At 42.5% G+C, this 20816-nt stretch overlaps 1 protein-coding gene across 1 annotated transcript in view; it reads right to left on the bottom strand.

Moving 5' to 3' along the window:
* Positions 1-20816, bottom strand: part of RECK (reversion inducing cysteine rich protein with kazal motifs) — an 801790-nt gene that overhangs the window by 100352 nt on the left and 680622 nt on the right. Inside the window, exon 19 of the mRNA XM_044293464.1 lies at positions 947-1020. Within this exon, the coding sequence (XP_044149399.1) occupies positions 947-1020 (74 nt within the window). The remainder of the gene's footprint in view (positions 1-946; positions 1021-20816) is intronic.

The raw sequence follows: 20816 nt of genomic DNA, 5'->3' as shown, positions 1-20816 counted from the left end.
GAAGAAGCCACTGTGGAGCTGCCTGTATGTCTCTTTTACTCACACCAAAGAAGGGAAAAAATCCATAAACATATTCATGTGTGTAAGGACTTTTATTTGTCTGATTCATACATTGTCTGAGCAATGAGCTACAAATTTTATACATGTGCACCTTAGTTAAGTGCCGTGTATGTCTTTTCTGTTAGAGAAGTATGCCTCAGTTAATTATACATACTGTTGCACGCTGCACTTGACAGCTGTCAGCATTTCCCTGAGGTCATTTTGTTCAGTATATGGCAGCCTAAGGTCTTGTTCACATTTCCATACCCGTTTGAAGTCTGATAAAATCATTATGTGTTTCATTCGTGAAGACTTCCGTGAAGTAGACCAAAGCAGTGCATATCTTTGTGGGCAGTGAAAAAAATCATGTACACATGCAAAATAGACCAAACATACCCATTAAAGTCTATGGGTCGATGAAAAATCACTGACACAACACGGATGGCTACTGGTAGGAGATTCTCAGGTAATTAATTTTCAGCGGTTTCCATAACACACAGTGGGCACATGGATCCTTTGTGGATATCGTCATGGCTAAAACACAGACTGATTTTTCCACGGACATGAATTGGACACGGAAATGTGAACGAGGCTGTATAGAAATGAATATATCAATTCATTAGCTCTTGTGTTCTCCCTCTTGGTGATGTTGCCCCATCGTTTGTGTGATTATCCTTTTATATAATTATTATACAACAACCTTCAATAAAGAATGAGATGTGAAATACATTTTTAGAGATAAACTTTTATTATGTATGTAATGTTATGTACTGCTACCCAAGTCAAGGACTATTTGTACATGCCTAAATTAGACTGATTTTTCATAGGATTTTTCTGCTCACAAATCAGTGGTCTCCCTTTAAAACATTAGAAGATATATGTTTATTGTGTGGAAATTATACTATACCTCAGCAAATTTGTCTATCTTTTCTTTATCATATAAGATCCTTAGAACTCCAGCACATAAAGGACAACATGCACCTGTATAGGGGGAAAAAAAAAATTAATTTATAGATAATACAAAGCAAAGCATAAAGGAAATCTGTCACTGGTTACCTCCCTATACAGCTGTTTGAATAGACACACAGCCGTGGTTCACCTGATTATAACACTGTTTTTCTTTAGATGATTCCTGAATTCTAATACTTTATAATATGCAAATTAGGCCTTAGGTGCAATTAGACTCATCCCTGAGGACCCTTCCCCAGATTTTCGCAATTTCATAGGTAATATAAAAATATAAAAAAATATATAAAAAGAATATGTATGATAAGGCTCCTTTCACACTAGCGTTCGGGTGTCCGCTCGTGAGCTCCGTTTGAAGGAGCTCACGAGCGGACCCGAACGCAGCCGTCCAGCCCTGATGCAGTCTGAATGGAGCGGATCCGCTCAGACTGCATCAGTCTGGCGGCGTTCAGCCTCCGCTCCGCTCGCCTCCGCACGGACAGGCGGACAGCTGAACGCTGCTTGCAGCGTTCGGGTGTCCGCCTGGCCGTGCGGAGGCGTGCGGATCCGTGCGGATCCGTCCAGACTTACAATGTAAGTCAATGGGGACGGATCCGTTTGAAGATGCCACAATGTGGCTCAATCTTCAAGCGGATCCGTCCCCCATTGACTTTACATTGAAAGTCTGGACGGATCCGTACGAGGCTATTTTCACACTTAGCTGTTATATGCTAAAAATAATGCAGACGGATCCGTTCTGAACGGAGCCTCCGTCTGCATTATTATGAGCGGATCCGTTCAGAACGGATCCGCCCGAACGCTTGTGTGAAAGTAGCATAATACATGTGCTCACCTAAAGCCATATGCATACATACATACATACATACACCTTCAAATATATATATTTGAAGGTGTATGTGTATATATGTATGCATATGGCTTTATGTGAGCACATGTATTATTATACATATTCTTTATATATTTTTTTAATATTTTTATATTACCTATGAAATTGCGAAAATCTGGATCCATCTCCTTACTAAATCATTTATTTATACATATACGCACTAAACTAATGAGATTCTTCATCCACTATGGTCCTTCATGTTGACCTTCCAGTGCCCTCTTCCAACATTGCACAGTAGATATGCATTTGCTAATAGATCAGCCATTTTTTCCACTACTGTTGACCAGGTTTTGACATTCAATGTCAATTTTATGATGATTATTAATAGTGGTATGTATTATCATACTTGTGGTATTGTTTGTATTATGTCCATCGATACTAGTATGTAATAAATATTACCATACCTACGGCATTTTAGCTTATTTTATATTACCAACAGGGGTTCTAATTCTATATGTGATTTTACATGTGGCCACTTAAAGGTTTGCATACGTTTTACGTACACATTTATTTCCAATTCATTTTATATTTATTTTTATTTTTAATGACTATGTGTATACATTCTATTTTACTTCTGTACCCGGAAAAAAAACCCTCTAAATTTGTGATTTCTTAGACTTGAAAAAGTAGTGTACCAACTCCGAAACGCGTTGTCACCCACCAATAAAGACCCTTTATTTATCTACTGAGGTCGTGTCTTTGCAGAAGGTATCAATTGGTGTACTGTATTAGTGCACAAATTTTCTTTTTCCTATTGTTTGTACGGCTGGTGACATATACCCATTTTTGATGTGAGATACACGTGCACTGCATATGTTAGAGGGAAATTAATATAGTTAATCTGTCTGTTAGTTCGGTGGGTGACATATACCCATTTTTGGTCTGAGGTACACCTGCACTGCATATCTGACATGGAAATTAATATAGTTAATCCGTCTATTAGTTCGGTGGGTGACATATTTCTATTTATGCTGTGAGATTGAGTGCACTGATGCCCAACCACTGATGTTTCGGGATGTGGACATGGGAGGACCACCGCAGCATGACTCGGATGATGATGACAAAACACAGGTGCCAACTGCTGCGGCTTTCTGATGCATGCAGACCGGCAGGGAGGGCAGGGGTGAAGAGTGAGTGGAAGATTATGTAGAGAATGATGAGATCCTAGACCCCACATGGAATCAAGGTCATGTGAGTGACGTGTGCAGTTCAGACGAAGGGGTGGTGGTCGCACAAAGCGCCAGCCGCACAGCAAAAGAGGGAGCAGGGTGCAAAAGAAGAGTGGCCGCCCCCTAGCCAGTATGCCTGCTACTGCTCACTGCACCCAGAGAATGAGCACACCAAAGCCAGCTCCAAGGAGTTCTCTGGCATGGCAGTTCTTCAGAAAACGTGCTGACGTCAAGACGAGAGTGGTTTGCACGCTATGCAATCAGAGCCTGAAGCGAGGCATAAATGTTCTAAACCTGAGCACCACCTGCATGACCAGGCATCCAAAGCAAGAGCTGCAGAGGAGTACACACCTGAAAAACCACAAAAGATCTCAGGCTCCTCTTACTCCCTCTTTTGCTGTGGTCTCAGCCTCTTTCTCCCCCTCTGGAGTGACAGTGGCATATGCCACCCCACAAACAGAGGATGTGGCAGTAACACCACCACCTACACCACCACAATCACCCAGCATGTCCACACTGTCCCATGAAAGTGTTCAGCTGTCCACCCCCCAAACACTGGAGAGAAAGAGGAAGTACCCCCCTACCCACCCGTGATCCCTGGCCATGAATGCCAGAATGCCCTCACAGTGTCAGACAAAATCAGGTGTGCAATGTGCAACGCCATCTGTGGCAAGGTCCACATAACTACCGATAAGTGGACTAGTAAGCACGGGCAGGGATATTATATCTCCCTAACTGCACACTGGGTAAATGTAGTGGTGGCTGGGCCTGAGGGGATAGCAGTTTGGTGCATGTCCTACCGCCACTGAGGATTGCAGGACATTTTTCTCGTTGCCTTCTCCTCCTACTCCGCTTCCTCCTATACCGCCTCCTCATCCGGTCGGCTTAACACCTTCACCACCAACTCCAGCACAGCCAGGGGGAAACAACAGCAGGATGTTTTAAAACTTCTCTGTTTGATGGAAAAATGCCTCACCGTGCAAGAGCTGTGGATGAGCATGGAACAACAGACCGATGAGTGGTTGGTGACACTGAGCCTCAAGCCTGGCCTGGTGGTGTACGATAATTGGCAACATTTCGTAGCAGCTCTGGGGCTGGCCTGTTTGATGCACATCCCTTGCCTGGTGCATGTGCTGAATTTGGTGGTGCAGAGGTTCATAAAAAAATTACCCTGATATGTAAGAGCTGCTGCAGGAAGTGCGCACAGATGGCCCCACTTTTGGCATTCTCACCTTTCTGCGTTGCAGCGTAACATCGGCCTTCCTGCTCACCGCCTCATATGTGACGAACCCACAAGGTGGAACTGCACCTTGCACATGCTGGAGAGACTGTGCGAGCAGCAGCAGGCGATAGTGGAGTTTCAGATGCAGCATGCACGGGTGAGTCGCTCTGCGGAACAGCACCACCAATGAGTGGGCCTCCATGCGGGACATGTGTGTCGTGTTGCTCTGTTTCTAGTACTCCACCAACATGGCCAGTGCCAATGACGCAGTCCTCAGCATCATCCCACTTCTATGTCTCCTTGAAAAACACTTCGGGCGATGATGGAAGAGGATGTGGAACAGGAGGAAGAGGAGGAGAAAGAGGGATAATTTTTATGGCTATCAGGCCAGTCATTCACAAGTGGCTCAGAAGGTGGGTTCCTACACCAACAGACGCCAGATACACAACTGTCCAGCCAGGGCACAGTTGTGCAGGATGATGTTGAGGAAGATGGGAACAGTGTTTACAGCAGGGTGGCACCCAAGGCAGCTTATGGGCATCAATGGAGCGTGGCTGGGGGAATCCAGAGGACACAGACGATACACCTCCCACAGAGGAAAGCCTGTCGTTGCCTCTGGGCAGCCTGGCACACATGCTGCAGTGCCTGCGCAACGACCGCCGAGTTGCCCACATTCTAACAAGTGCGGATTACTGGGTGGCCAACCTGCTGGATCCCTGCTACAAAGACAACGTGCTGTCCTTAATTCCATCACTGGAGCGTGATTGGAAGATGTATCAGTACAAGCACACGCTGGTAGACTCGCTGCTGATGGCATTTGCACCTGACAGCTGGGGCTCAGTGGAAGCACAAGGCGAAGGCAGAGGAGGAAGAAGTGGCCAACCCAGCTGGGGCACCTCCAGCACCTCAGAAAGGAGGGATAGCATGGCCGAAATGTGGAATAGCTTTGTCAACACGCCACAATAACAAGCACCACCAGCTGATACGTCTTAGCAGGAGGCAGCATTTCAGCAACATGGTGGAACAGTACGTGTGCCCATGCCTACACGTACTGACTGATGGGTCTGCCCCATTCAACTTCTGGGTCTCCAAATTGGGACTCATAATGGGACTCATAAAGTCTATGCACTAAGTGAAAGGGCTGCAAAAAATTACAAGGATCTGGCACTCCAATACACCCTTTGTTACACATAAAGGAGGGCATCATACACACCCTTGAAAAAGTATGATTGATGGCTTGCTGGTGACCCTCAAAAACATTTGGAGCAAGGGCCTGCTGATCTGACCATCTAAAACATTATGGGCGAGGGCCTGCTGCCGCTTTGGTGACTCTAGATAACATGGGGCCGATCACACGTCCCTGTGACAGCGACGATCCATTCGGATGTCTGCCCTATCAACTTTCAATGAAATTTTCAGCGCAAACCATGGTGACCATGGGTAACGGAGGAATCATGATTCGATTCCGGAGAGGGAGTCTGAGAAACAGCTACGACTACCATCTCCAAGCAAGGCAGCATGTGCAAATTTCCCATTAGGTATAATTAGGTGAGGGCCTACAGGCTAGCTGACCCTGTAAAAGATTTAAGGTGCAAGCCTGCTGGTGAGCTGACCCTGTCAAAGATTGTAGGTGAGGGCCTACTGGTAAGCTGACCCTGTAAAACATTATATGTGAGGGCCTGCTGGTAAGTTGACCCTGTAAAAATTATATGCGAGGGCCTGCTGGTGAGCTGACCCTGTAAAAGATTTTAGGTGCAAGCCTGCTGGTGAGGTGACCCTCTAAAGGTTTGTAGGTGAGGGCCTGCAGGTGAGCTGACCCTCTAAAACATATGCAAGGGCCTTCAGGTGAGCTGACTGTGTAAAAGATTTTAGGTGATGGCATGCTGGTGAGCTGACCCTGTAAAACATTATATGCGAGGGCCTGCTGGTGAGTTGACCCTCTAAAAAATTATATGTGAGGGCCTGCTTGTGGGCTGACCCTGTACAACATTATATGTGAGGGCCTGCTGGTGAGCTGACCCTCCAAAAAAATTATATGTGAGGGCCTGCTGGTGCGCTGACCCTGTAAAACATTGTAGATGAAGGACTGTTGGTTAGCTTACCTTGTAAAACATTATATGCGAAGGGCATATATGTGAGGGCATTATCTGTGCCGAATAAGCATGTGTTGATGTGATGGAAGAGGAGAAGGAGGATGAGAAAAGAAAGATTCAACCATATACCCTTGTTTGTGGTGGAAGGGGTGCATGGGAATACAGTGCATTCAATACATTATAAACAACACATTTAAAGTGCCTTTATGTTTATCAGCTTTCCTCTGGTGGAGTCGAGAAGTCATGGTCAATCCAGGCCTTGTTAATTTTTATAACAGTCAACCTGTCAGCATTTTCAGTTGACAGGTGGATACGCTAAGGGTACTTTCACACTTGCGGCATTGGATTCCGGCAAGCAGTTCCGGACACAAACTGATGGCATTTGTCAGACGGATCTGGATTCTGACGAATGCATTGAATTACCGGATCCTGTATTATTATTTTCTGCATTTTTAAAAGTCTCCGCATGCGCAGACCGGAAAGCCAGATCCATTTTGCCGGAACACCTAATGCCGGATACAGCACTAATGCACTTCAATGTAAATTAATGCCGGCATTCCGGCAAGTGTTCAGCATTTTTGGCCGGAGAGAAAACTGCAGCATTCTGCTGTATTTTCTCCGGCCGAAAAAATAAGAGGGACTAAACTGATGCATCCTCTCCATTCAGAATGCATTAGGATAAAACTGATCCGGTTTTTTTCCGGTATTGAGCTCCTGTGACGGAACTCAATAACGTAAATCTGTTATAATGCGGGAGGTCACTGTGAAAGTCACTGTTAAAGGGACGGTCACTGTTAAAGGAGCGGTCACTGTGAAAGTCACTGTTAAAGGGGCGGTAACTGTGAATGTCACTATTAAAGGGGCGGTCACCGTGAAAGTCACTGTTAAAGGGGCGGTCACTGTTAAAGGGGCAGTAACAGTGAAAGTCGCTGTTAATGGGGCGGTCACTGTGAAAGTCACTGTTAAAGGGGCGGAGACTGTGAAAGTCACTTTTAAAGAGGCAGCCACTGTAAAAGCCACTGTTAAAGGGGCGGTCACTGTAAAAGTCAATTTTAAAGAGGCGGCCACTGTGAAAGTCACTTTTAAAGGGGCGATAACTGTGAACGTCACTGTAAAAGGGGCGGTCACTGTGAAAGTCACTGTTAAAGGAGCGGTCACTGTAAAAGTCACTGTTAAAGGGGTGGTCACTGTCAAAGTCATGTTAAAGGGGCGGTCAATGTTAAAGGGACGGCCACTGTGGAGGCCACTTTTAAAGGGCGGCCACTGTGAAGTCACTGTTAAAGGGGTGGGCATTGTGGAGGTCACTGTTAAAGGGGCAGACACCGTGGAGGTCACCATTATTGGGGCAGGCACTGTGGAGGTCACTGTTAAAGGGGCAGGCAATGTTAAGGTCTCTTTAAAAGGGGCGGGCACTGTAAAAGTCACTGTTAAAGGGGCAGGCACTGTGAAGGTCACTATAAAAGGGGCGGAAACTATGAAGGTCACTGTTAAAGAGGTGGTAAATGTTAAAGGGGCAGGCACTGTGGAGGTCATTATTAAAGGGGAGGGCACTCCGGAGGGTACTGTTAAAGGGGCGGTAACCGTTAAAGGGGCAGTCACTGTTAAAGGGGTGGGTACTGTAGAGGTCACTGTTATGGGGGAAACTGTTGATATATTTTTACAACACACAAACATAAAATGAAATAGATGAAATATACCCGTGTGAATCCGGGTCCTTCTGATAGTCTCTTATATATATATAAATGAGTTTCTGTCTGTCTGTCTGTCTAGACATCTGTCTGGACGTTCTTTATGCGGGACCAAACGACTGGACCGATCTTCACCAAATTTGGCACACAGGTATCGCAGCATGTTCTATATTCAGCGTTTTTCACGCAGCCCTGGCTCCATAGAAGTGAATGGGGCTGCGTGGAAAACGCATTGCATCCGCAAGCAAGTGCGGATGTGATGCATTTTTCACTGATGGTTGCTAAGAGATTTTGTTTGTAAACCTTCAGTTTTTTATCACGCCCATGAAAAACGCATCAAAACGCATTGCACCCGCGCTGAAAAAACTGAACAACTGAACGCAATCGAAGACAAAACTGACTGAACTTGCTTGCAAAATAGTGCGAGTTTCACTGAACGCACCCTGAACGCATCCGGACCTAATCCGTCACGCTCGTGTGAAAGAGGCCTTACCGTTTCTGAGATATAAAAAAAAAAAAATCACCTGCATTAGCCAATAGAAGCCAGCAAGTCTATCACTTAAATCCGAACTGCCATACACACGGTCACATGTCCTGTATTAGCCAATAGAAGCTTGCAGGTCCTACTCCAGGTTGCGATAACAACTGATCACAGGTTTTAGCAGTTCGCACGTCCTAAAATATTCAGTCATATGACGAATGATGGCACAACTACACTGCTATATGCATGGGGGGCAAAGGCCACTTTTAAACAGACGGGCACTGTGAAGTTCACAGTTAAAGGGGCAGGCACTGTGGAGGTCACAGTTGAAGTGGTAGTCAATGTTAACGGGACAGGTACTGTGGAGGTCACTGTTGTTAACCTCTTCAGGACACAGGGCGTACAGACACGCCCTGATGTCCTGGTACCTGTATGCCCTGTGTATTTCTGATCACCGCCGCGTGGCAGGCGGTGATCAGAAGCCAGTGCCTGCTCAAATAATTGAACAAGCACCTTGGCTAAATGCGCGGGGGGTCCCGAAAATTCAGATCTGTGGTTTGCGGTTTTTACCTATTGCGGTGGCGGCAGGCGGCGGTGCCATCGGGTCCCCCTGCGGCTGTAGGGGGGACCCAATGACATGGAAGGCAGCAAAATGCCTAAGGAAGGCATTGCACTGCCTTCCGGTGACGAGCCCCCTGGATCTCACAGGCCGGAAGCTGTATAAGTAATACACACAGTATTACCCATACAGCCAATGCATTCCAATACAGAAGTATTGGAATGCATTGGAAAGGATCAGACCCCCAAAAGTTGAAGTCCCAAAGTGGGAAAAAAAATTAAGCGAAAAAAAGTTTTAAAAAATAAAGTTTTCCCCCCCAAAAAATTAAAAGTTTCAAGTAAAAATAAACAAAAATGTCATTTTCCCCAAATAAAGTTAAACAAAATTGGTAAAAAATAGGGGAAAAACAAACAGACATATTAGGTATCTACACGTGTGTATCGACCTTCTCTATAAACATATCACATGACCTAACCCCTCAGATGAACATCGTAAAAAATAAAAAATAAAAACTGTGCTAAATAAACCATTTTTTTTGTCACCTTACATCACAAAAAGTACAACAGCAAGCGATCAAAAAGGCATACGCCCACCAAAATAGTACCAATCTAACTGTCACCTCATCCTGCAAAAAATGAGACACTACCTGAGACAATTGCCCAAAAAATAAAAAAACTATGGCTCAGAATATGGAGACACTAAAACGTAATTTTTTTGTTTTAAAAAAGCTGTTATTGTGTAAAACTAAAAAAGCTGTTATTGTATAAATAAAAAAGTATACATATTAGGTATCGCCGCGTCCGTATCGACCAGCTCTATAAAAATATCACATGACCTAACCCCTCAGATGAACACCGTAAAAAATAAAAACTATTTTTTGTCACCTTACATCACAAAAAGTGTAATAGCAAGCGATCAAAAAGTCATATGCACCCCAAAATATTGCCAATAAAACCGTCATCTCATCCCGCAAAAATCATACCCTACCCATGGTAATCGCCCAAAATCTGAAAAAACTATGGCTCTCAGACTATGGAGACACTAAAACATGATATATTTTTTATTTTTATTTTTTATTTTATGAAATCATTGTGTAAAACTTTTATAAAACTAAAAAAAATGGTATACATATTTGGTATCGCCGCGTCTGTGAAAACCTGCCCTATAAAAATACCACATGATCTAACCTGTCAGATGAATGTTGTAAATAACAAAAAAAACGGTGCCACAAAAAGTGTAATATAAAGCATCCAAAAATCATATGTACCCTAATCTAGTTCCAACAAAACTTCCACCCTATCCCGTATTTTCTAAAATGGGGTCACTTTTTGAAGTTTCTACTCTAGGGGTGCATCAGGGGGGCTTCAAATGGGACATGGTATCAAAAAACCAGTCCAGCAAAATCTGCCTTCCAAAAACCGTATGGCATTCCTTTCCTTCTGCACCCTGCCGTGTGCCCGTACAGCAGTTTACGACCACATATGGGGTGTTTCTGTAAACTACAGAATCAGGGCCATAAATATTGAGTTTTGTTTGACTGTTAGCCCTTGCTTTGTAACTGGCAAAAAAAAATGTTAAAATGGAAAATCTGCCAAAAAAGTGAAATTTTGAAATTGTATCTCTATTTTCCATTAATTCTTGTGGAACACCTAAAGGGTTAACAATGTTTGTAAAATCTGTTTTGAATACCTTGAGGGGTGTGGTTTCTATTATGTAAGCCTCACAAAGTAACTTCAGACCTGAACTGGTCCTTAAAAAGTTGTTTTTTGAAAATTTCTGAGAAATTTCAAGATTTACTTCTAAACTTCTAAGCCTTGTAACGTCCCCCAAAAATAAAATGTCATTCCCAAAATTATCCTAACATGAAGTAGACATATGGGGAATGTAAAGTAATACAAACCGGATTCCCAAAAAGTTGGGACACTATACAAATTGTGAATAAAAACTGAATGCAATGATGTGGAGGTGCCAACTTCTAATATTTTATTCAGAATAGAACATAAATCACGGAACAAAAGTTTAAACTGAGAAAATGTACCATTTTAAGGGAAAAATATGTTGAATCAGAATTTCATGGTGTCAACAAATCCCCCAAAAGTTGGGACAAGTAGCAATAAGAGGCTGGAAAAAGTAAATTTGAGCATAACGAAGAGCTGGAAGACCAATTAACACTAATTAGGTCAATTGGCAACATGATTGGGTATAAAAAGAGCTTCTCAGAGTGGCAGTGTCTCTCAGAAGCCAAGATGGGTAGAGGATCACCAATTCCCACAATGTTGCGCAGAAAGATAGTGGAGCAATATCAGAAAGGTGTTACCCAGCGAAAAATTGCAAAGACTTTGCATCTATCATCATCAACTGTGCATAACATCATCCGAAGATTCAGAGAATCTGGAACAATCTCTGTGCGTAAGGGTCAAGGCCGTAACACCATACTGGATGCCCGTGATCTCCAGGCCCTTAAACAACACTGCACCACAAACAGGAATGCTACTGTAAAGGAAATCACAGAATGGGCTCAGGAATACTTCCAGAAATCATTGTCAGTGAACACAATCCACCGTGCCATCCGCTGTTGCCAGCTGAAACTCTACAGTGCAAAGAAGAAGCCATTTCTAAGCAAGATCCACAAACTCAGGCGTTTTCACTGGGCCAGGGATCATTTAAAATGGAGTGTGGCTAAATGGAAGACTGTTCTGTGGTCAGACGAGTCACGATTCGAAGTTCTTTTTGGAAATCTGGGACGCCATATCATCCGGTCCAAAGAGGACAAGGACAACCCAAGTTGTTATCAACGCTCAGTTCAGAAGCTTGCATCTCTGATGGTATGGGGTTGCATGAGTGCGTGTGACATGGGCAGCTTGCATGTTTGGAAAGGCACCATCAATGCAGAAAAATATATTCAGGTTCTAGAACAACATATGCTCCCATCCAGACGTCATCTCTTTCAGGGAAGATCCTGCATTTTTCAACAACATAATGCCAGACCACATTCTGCATCAATCACAACATCATGGCTGCGTAGGAGAAGGATCCGGGTACTAAAATGGCCAGTCTGCAGTCCAGATCTTTCACCTATAGAGAACATTTGGCGCATCATAAAGAGGAAGGTGCAACAAAGAAGGCCCAAAACGATTGAACAGTTAGAGGCCTGTATTAGACAAGAATAGAATTCCTATTTCTAAACTTGAGAAACTGGTCTCCTCAGTCCCCAGACGTCTGTTGAGTGTTGTAAGAAGAAGGGGAGATGCCACACAGTGGTGAAAATGGCCTTGTCCCAACTTTTGGGGGATTTGTTGACACCATGAAATTCTGATTCAACATATTTTTCCCTTAAAATTGTACATTTTCTCAGTTTAAACTTTTGTTCCGTGATTTATGTTCTATTCTGAATAAAATATTAGAAGTTGGCACCTCCACATCATTGCATTCAGTTTTTATTCACGATTTGTATAGTGTCCCAACTTTTTTGGAATCCGGTTTGTAACTATTTTTGTAGGTATTACTATGTATTATAGAAGTAGAGAGATTGAAACTTGGAAATTTGCTAATTTTTCAAAATTTTGGGCACATTTTGTATTTTCTTTATAAATAAAAATGATTTCTTTTAACTCCATTTTACCAGTGTCATGAAGTACAATATGTGATGAAAAAACAATCTCAGAATGGCCTGGATAAGTCAAAGAGTTTTAGGCTACATTCACACGTCAGTATTTTCCTATATCCCGATTTTCGGTCCGTTTTTTGCGGATCCGTTGTTCCTGAAAATGTTTCCGTATGTCATCCGTTTTTTGCGGATCCCCAAAAAACGGAAACATGTATAAATTTCAATAATCAAATAAAGTTGTTTGGAATTCATTGAAAAAAAAATTGAAAAAAAAATAAATAAAAAATTTGTTATGTGTTTCCAGGAACGGAATCCGCAAAAAACGGATGACATACGGAATGACATCCGAATATCTTCCTTTTTTTGCGGATCCATTGACTTTGCATTGTACCAGGATCCGATTTTTGCGGAACATAATAGGACATGTTTTATATTTAAACGGACATGCGGAACGGAACAACGGAAACGCACAGCACACATTGTGCTGTCCGATTTTTTCCAGGACACATTGAAAATGAATGGGTCCAGATCTGGTCCTGATCTGTTCCGCAAAAAACGGAACAGATCAGGAAAGAAAAAACGGACGTGTGAATGGACCCTTAAAGTTATCACCACTTAAAGTGACACTGGTCAGATTAGCAAAAAATGGCCTGGTCCTTAAGGTAAAAATGAGGCTGTGTCTTAAAAGAGTTAAAGAGGTGGGCACTGTTAAAGGGGCAGGCACTGTTCAGGTCACTGTTAAAGGGGCAGTTACTGTGTAGGTCACTGTTAAATAGGCGGGGCACTGCGGAGGTCACTGTTAAAGGAGCGGGCACTATCAAAGGGACTGGCAATGTAGAGGTCACTGTTAAAGGGGCGGACACTGTGGAGGTCACTATTAAAGGGCGGGCACTGTGGAGGTCTCTGTTAAAGCGGCAGGCAATGTAGAAGTCACTGTTAAAGGGGCGGGCACTCCAAAGGTCACTTTTAAAGGGGCTGTCACTATGAAGGTCACTTTTAAAGGTGTGGTCAAAGTAAAAGGGGCAGGCACTGTGGAAGTCACTGTTAAAGGGGCGGGAACTTTGGAAGTCACTGTTAAATGGGGGGCATTGTGAAGGTAACTGTTAAAGGGGCAACCAATATGAAGGTCACTGTTAAATGGGTGGTTAATGTTAAAGGGGCGGGCACTGTGGAGGTCACTGTTAAAGGGGCGCGTACCGTAGAGGTCACTGTTATGGGGAATACTGTTGATGATATCTTTTTACGACAAACGGAAACATAATTCCTGTGCGAAGTCGGGTCCTTCTGTATATATATAGTATATATATAAAAGCCCCCTGACGAAGGCACGCCGAAACGCGCGTTGGGGTAGCGCCATCCTGGTTTTCTGTTCACAACTGGTCCCATATCGGTGAGTGTTTGATCACAGGTTTCCAGCCATGGCTATGTGCTGCCAATGCTGAGCTATTTTCGCCTGGTTTATTATTGTTGATCTTTTGGTACATTGTCTATACTTTGCATGATTCATGTCTTTTGTACCATTCCTTATGCACTATAGCCATGGCCGTTTGACCATTTTTCTGATCTCCACTCACCGTTTACAATTTACTATTTCTTAGGTCTGTATCTATGGGTTGGTCATTGTACCACACATTATTATTTGTCTTTTCCCATATTTACAGTAACCTTATAGATTATTATATCTTGTGACCAGTGTGTCCATCCAGGATGGCGCTCGTTTTCTTTTCCTCTGCTCCCTTACCTTGTCCTTGGCATTCATCATATGTGTGTTTTTTATCATGTATTTAATAAAAACGTATATATTTTTCCTAATTAATGGTACTCTAAGCTCTTTTCTTCTGTTTTCTGCCTATATATATAAAAGGCCTCATGCACTTGGCCGTTGCCGGCCATGGCTCATATTGTGGCCCGCAAACAGCATCACGGAAGTGGACCCATTCACTTGAATTGGTCCTGCAATCCGGAGCTACGGTGCGGAAAGGGGGCACGAAACAGTATTTTTGTCCATGCCTCTGCAATGCAATAAAATGGAACTTTGGAAAATAATTTACGGTGCGGGCGGATTACGGACCCATTCAAGCTGAATGGGTCTCGATCCTTCCCAGCTTTGTGCATGAGGCCTTACTCTTTTTGTTAGGCAAGGTAACCAAAAAATGTCTGTTCTGGCAGTTTTTATTCTTTGTTTTTTACACCTACAGGTTAGATCATGTGCTATTTCTATAGAGCTGCTCGTAACAACGACGCAATACCTAATATGGCAATTTTTTTATTTTTTTTATTTACACAATAAAATAAAATAAAACTTTTTTGTGTTTCCATTTTCTGAAAGCCATATCTTTTTGTTTTTTGGCCTTATTTTTCTGGGATGAGATGACGGTTTGATTGGTACCATTTTGGGGCACATATGAGTTTTTTGATCGCTTGGTATTACAATTTTTGTGATATAAGGTGATTAAAAAAAATGGCTTCTTAGGCACATTTTATATTTTTATTTTTATTTTTTTACGGCATTCACTAGATGGGTTGGATCACATGCTATTTTTAGAAAGCAGGTTGTTACTTATGTGCATTTTTAAAATTTTATTTTACACAATAAAAGTATTTTTGAAAAAAAAATCATGTTTATGTATTTCCATTTTCTGAAAGCCATATTTTTTTATTTTTAGCGTGATTCGTCTTTGGTAGGGTCTAATTTTTTGTGGGATGAGATGATGGTTTGATTGGTTCCATTTTGGGGCACATATGACTTTTTGATCGCTTGGTATTACACTTTTTGTGATGTAAGGTAAAAAAAATGGCTTTTTTGGCCCGTTTATTTTTATTTTTTACGGTGTATACCAGACGGGTTGGATCACATGATATTTGCATAGAGTAGGTTGTTATGTACAGGGAAACACCTAATATGTAAATTTTTTTATTTTATTTTACACAATAAAAGCATTTTTGAAAAAAAAATCCTGTTATTTTTTTTTTTTAAGCCATATTTTTATTTTTTGTCTGATTGTCTTATGTAGGGGCAATTTTTTTGCGGGATGAGGTGGTACTAATTTTGGGTACATATGACTCTTTTGATCAGTTTTTATACCATTTTTGGGAAGTGAGGTAGGTAAAATTGCAATTCCATCATAGTTTAAAAAAAAAATATTATGGCGTTCACCATGCGGTAAAAGTAACGTGATCTTTTTATAGATCAGGTCATTACGGATGCGGCGATACCAAACATGTTTAATGTTTTTCATTTTTTAAATTTTTAACCAATTATAAGTTATAATTATATATATATATATATATATATATATATATATATACATATATATACAGTACAGACCAAAAGTTTGGACACACTGAAGGCATCAAAACTATGAATTAACACATGAGGAATTTTATACATAACAAACAAGTGTGAAACAACTGAAAATATGTCATATTCTAGGTTCTTCAAAGTAGCCACCTTTTGCTTTGATTCCTGCTTTGCACACTCTTGGCATTTTCTTGATGATCTTCAAGAGGTAGTCACCTGAAATGGTTTTCACTTCACAGGTGTGCCCTGTCAGGTTTAATAAGTGGGATTTCTTGCCTTATAAATGGGGTTGGGACCATCAGTTGCGTTGTGGAGAAGTCAGGTGGATACACAGCTGATAGTCCTACTGAATAGACTGTTCGAATTTGTATTATGGCAAGAAAAAAGCAGCTAAGTAAAAAAAAACTAGTGGCCATCATTACTTTAAGAAATGAAGGTCAGTCAGTATGAAAAATTGGGAAAACTTTTAAAGTGTCCCCAAGTGCAGTCACAAAAACCATCAAGCGCTACAAAGAAACTGGCTCACATGCGGACCGCCCCAGGAAAGGAAGACCGAGAGTCACCAGCCTCAGAAATCGCAGGTTAACAGCAACTCAGATTAGAGACCAGGTCAATGCCACACAGAGTTCTAGCAGCAGATACATCTCTAGAACAACTGTTAAGAAGAGACTGTGTGAATCAGGCCTTCATGGTAGAATATCTGCTAGGAAACCACTGCTAAGGACAGGCAACAAGCAGAAGAGACTTGTTTGGGCTAAAGACCACAAGGAATGGACATTAGACCAGTGGAAATCTGTGCTTTGGTCTGATGAGTCCAAATTTGAGATCTTTGGTTCCAACCACTGTGTCTTTGTGCGACTCAGAAAAGGTGAACGGATGGACTCTACATGCCTGGTTCCCACCGTGAAGCATGGAGGAGGTGTGATGGTGTGGGGGTGCTTTTCTGGTGACACTGTTGGGGATTTATTCAAAATTGAAGGCATACTTAACCAGCATGGCTACCACAGCATCCTGCAGCGGCATGCTATTCCATCCGGTTTGCGTTTAGTTGGACCATCATTTATTTTTCAACAGGACAATGACCCCAAACACACCTCCAGGGCTATTTGACCATGAAGGAGAGTGATGGGGTGCGGCGCCAGATGACCTGGCCTCCACAGTCACCGGACCTGAACCCAATCGAGATGGTTTGGGGTGAGCTGGACCGCAGAGTGAAGGCAAAAGGGCCAACAAGTGCTAAGCATCTCTGGGAACTCCTTCAAGACTGTTGGAAGACCATTTCAGGTGACTACCTCTTGAAGCTCATCAAGAGAATGCCAAGAGTGTGCAAAGCAGTAATCAAAGCAAAAGGTGGCTACTTTGAAGAACCTAGAATATTACATATTTTCAGTTGTTTCACACTTTTTGTTATGTATATAATTCCACATGTGTTAATTCATAGTTTTGATGCCTTCAGTGTGAATCTACAATTTTCATAGTCATGAAAATAAAGAAAACTCTTTGAATGAGAAGGTGTGTCCAAACTTTTGGTCTGTACTGTATATATATATATATATATATATATATATTATAGTTAGAAGTATGTTTTTTTTTTTCCACACTTTTTTGTCCCAGACCCACTTGGTTCTTGAAGATCCAGTGGGTCTGATGCATCCGCAATACACTGCAGTACACTGTATGTAGTGTAGTGCATTGTATTTGCATGTACAGAAGCCCGATCAGGTTCAGATATACTATGGCAAGCCGGAAGCTTGCCATGGTACAGTATATCTGAGACTTCACAAAGCAATAACTTCGGCTGAATCTCTATAAGAATGGAGCTCATGAGGAGACATGAAGTACAGAGAGGATGGTGAGGCTTATGAGCAGCAGCACTTGTATGCAGTCTCCATTACCACAGTCTATCCTGTCCGTCCTCTCATGTCTCCTCATGATCTTCATTCCTACAGAGATTCAGCTGAAGATCTTATCTGTATTCAAGATCATAATCCCTGACAAGCAGAAATGAGTCAGCTCTTTAGCTGTTGTGAAGTAACTTGTCCTGCTGTGTGATTAGGACAGATTTTGTGTGCATTAATAGTGCAGCAGCCATTTTATTTCCTGTAATAATTGCTCCCCAGAGAAAACGAGCCATTAGAACTAATGAAAGGTATTTGGTAATATATTTATAATAAAGTAATATTTAAGTATTTTCATTTTCTTAATTCCCGGAGAACCCTTTGAACCCTTTTAAGTAAGGACAGAATAGGGCTAGATCCCCTGTCTTTTTAGACTGCGTGGAATGGTATAAACTATACCTACCCGTGATCCCCAGTGTATACATTTTTTTTAGGTTTTGGGTTTTAGGGGAGGTTATAATGTTACTGTGATTTTTGTTTGATTAAACGAGATAGAGGAGGCAGCAGATCATAATGAGGTCGTTATTATGGGGGACTTCAACTACCCAGATATGGACTGGGAAACTGAAACCTGTATATCTCATAAAGGAAACAGGTTTTTGGCAATAACCAAAGACAATTACCTTTCCCAACTGGTTCAGGACCCGACTAGAGGGACAGCCATACTGGACTTACGCTGCGTTCACACCTGAGCGTACGGAATGCAGCGCTATGTATGCGCGTTTGTATGCTCCGGAACAAGCGAACGCCCATTGTCACGCGTTCCCGGAAGTCTATGTACGGGAACGCGTGACAAGACGCCCCAAAGAAGCTCCTGTACTTCTTGGGGCATCAGGCGTTTTACAGCGTGATCGTACGCGCTGTAAAACGCTCAGGTGAGAACTATTCCCATAGGGAATCATTGGTTCTTGCCTGTTGAGCGTTTTACAGCACGTAGGAATGCGCTGTAAATCGCTCAGGTGTGAACCCAGCCTTAGGGTACTTTCACACTAGCGTTTTTCTTTTCCGGCACTGAGTTCCATCATAGGGGCGCAATACCAGAAAAGAGCTAATCAGTTTTGTCCCAATGCATTCTGAATCGAGAAAAAATCCATTCAGGATGCATCAGAATGTCATCAGTTCAGTCACTGAACGGCGTTTTGGACATGCTACGGTATTATCTCCGTCCAAAATTCCAGATCACTTGCCGGATCCGACATTAATTTACATTGAAATGTATTAGTGCCGGATCCGTCCTTGCGGTAAAAATGTGAAAAAAAATAGAAACGGATCAGTTTGTCCGTATGACAAACTGAGAGACGGATCCGTTCTTGCAATGCATTTGTGAGAGGGATCCGCATCCGGATCCGTCTACAAATGCTGTCCGTTTGCATGCAGATTGCCTGATCCGGCAGGCAGTTTCGTCGGCGGATCACTCTGCCGCATGTGTTAAAGTAGCCTTAGTATTAACCAATAGTGACCATAAAGTAATAACCTTCCAATTGTAATTCAAAAGAGTGTTTCTTCAGGGAGGAACAAAAATACCAAAATTTAGCCAACTAAGGCTACTTTCACACTACCGTTCGGGGCTCCGCTTGTGAGTTCCGTTTGAAGGCTCTCACAAGCGGCCCTGAACGGATCCGTACTGCCCTAATGCATTCTGAGTGGATGCGGATCCGCTCAGAATGCATCAGTCTGGCACCATTTGGCCTCCGCTCCGCTCAGCAGGCGGACACCTGAAAGCTGCTTGCAGCGTTCGGGTGTCCGCCTGGCCGTGCGGAGGCAAACGGATCCGTCCAGACTTACAATGTAAGTCAATGGGGACGGATCCGTTTGAAGTTGACACAGTATGGCTCAATTTTCAAACGGATCCGTCCCCCATTGACCTTCAATGTAAAGTCAAAACGGATCCGTTTGCACTATCATGAACAAAAAAAAATATTTTATTTTATTTTTTGTTCATGGTAATGAAAACGGATCCATTCTGAGCGGATCTAAGCGTTTTCATTATAGGTGCGGATCCGTCTGTGCAGACACCAGACGGATCCGCTCCGAACGCAAGTGTGAAAGTAGCCTAAGAGAGGCTATAAGGCTTAACTAACTCGGACAAGTAAAAAGTATAAATCTGGTGTCGGCCCTCTACAGAGTAATGAGGGGGGAGTTGCAAAAAGCGATGAGGAAAAAGCAAAGCTATTAAATATTTTTTCTCCTCTGTATTTACTGAGGAAAATAAACTGTCAGATGAAATGCAGAATGTAAAAGTAAATTCCCCATTAAAAGTGCCCTGTCTGACCCAGGAAGAAGTAGTGGCGTCTTAATAAGCTTTAAATAGACAAATCGCCAGGACCAGATGGCATACACCCTTGCATCCTAAGAGAATAAAGTAATGTCATAGCTAGACCCTTATTCTAATATTTAAGGACTCTATACTGACAGGGAGTGTTCCACAGGATTGGCGCATAGCAAATGTGGTGCCAATATTCAAAAAGGGTCCAAAAACAGAGCCCGGAAACTATAGTCCCGTAAGTTTAACATCTGTCATGGGTACACTGTTTGAAGGTTTTATAAGAGATGCTATCTTGGAGTACGTCAATGAAAGTAAGCAAATAGCGTCATATCAGCATGGCTTATGAGGGATCGGTCATGTCAAACAATTTTAATCAGTTTCTGTGAGAAGGTAAGTTCTAGACTCGACAGCAGGGAATCAATGGATGTCGTATATCTGAACTTCTCCAAAGCATTTTACACTGTACCGCATGAAAGGTTAATATATAAAATGAGAATGCTTAGACTGGGAGAAAATGTCTGTATGTGGGTAAGTAACTGGCTCAGAAATAGAAAACAGAGGGTGGTTATTAATGATACATACTCAGATTGGGTCATTGTCACTAGAGGAGTCAGTATTGGGCCCTATTCTCTTCAATATAT

The sequence above is a fragment of the Bufo gargarizans genome, chromosome 5 (assembly GCF_014858855.1).
Source record: "Bufo gargarizans isolate SCDJY-AF-19 chromosome 5, ASM1485885v1, whole genome shotgun sequence".
Lineage (NCBI taxonomy): Eukaryota > Metazoa > Chordata > Amphibia > Anura > Bufonidae > Bufo > Bufo gargarizans.
The sequence above is the reverse complement of the archived record's forward strand: the minus strand, read 5'-3'. Positions and strand labels throughout refer to the sequence as shown.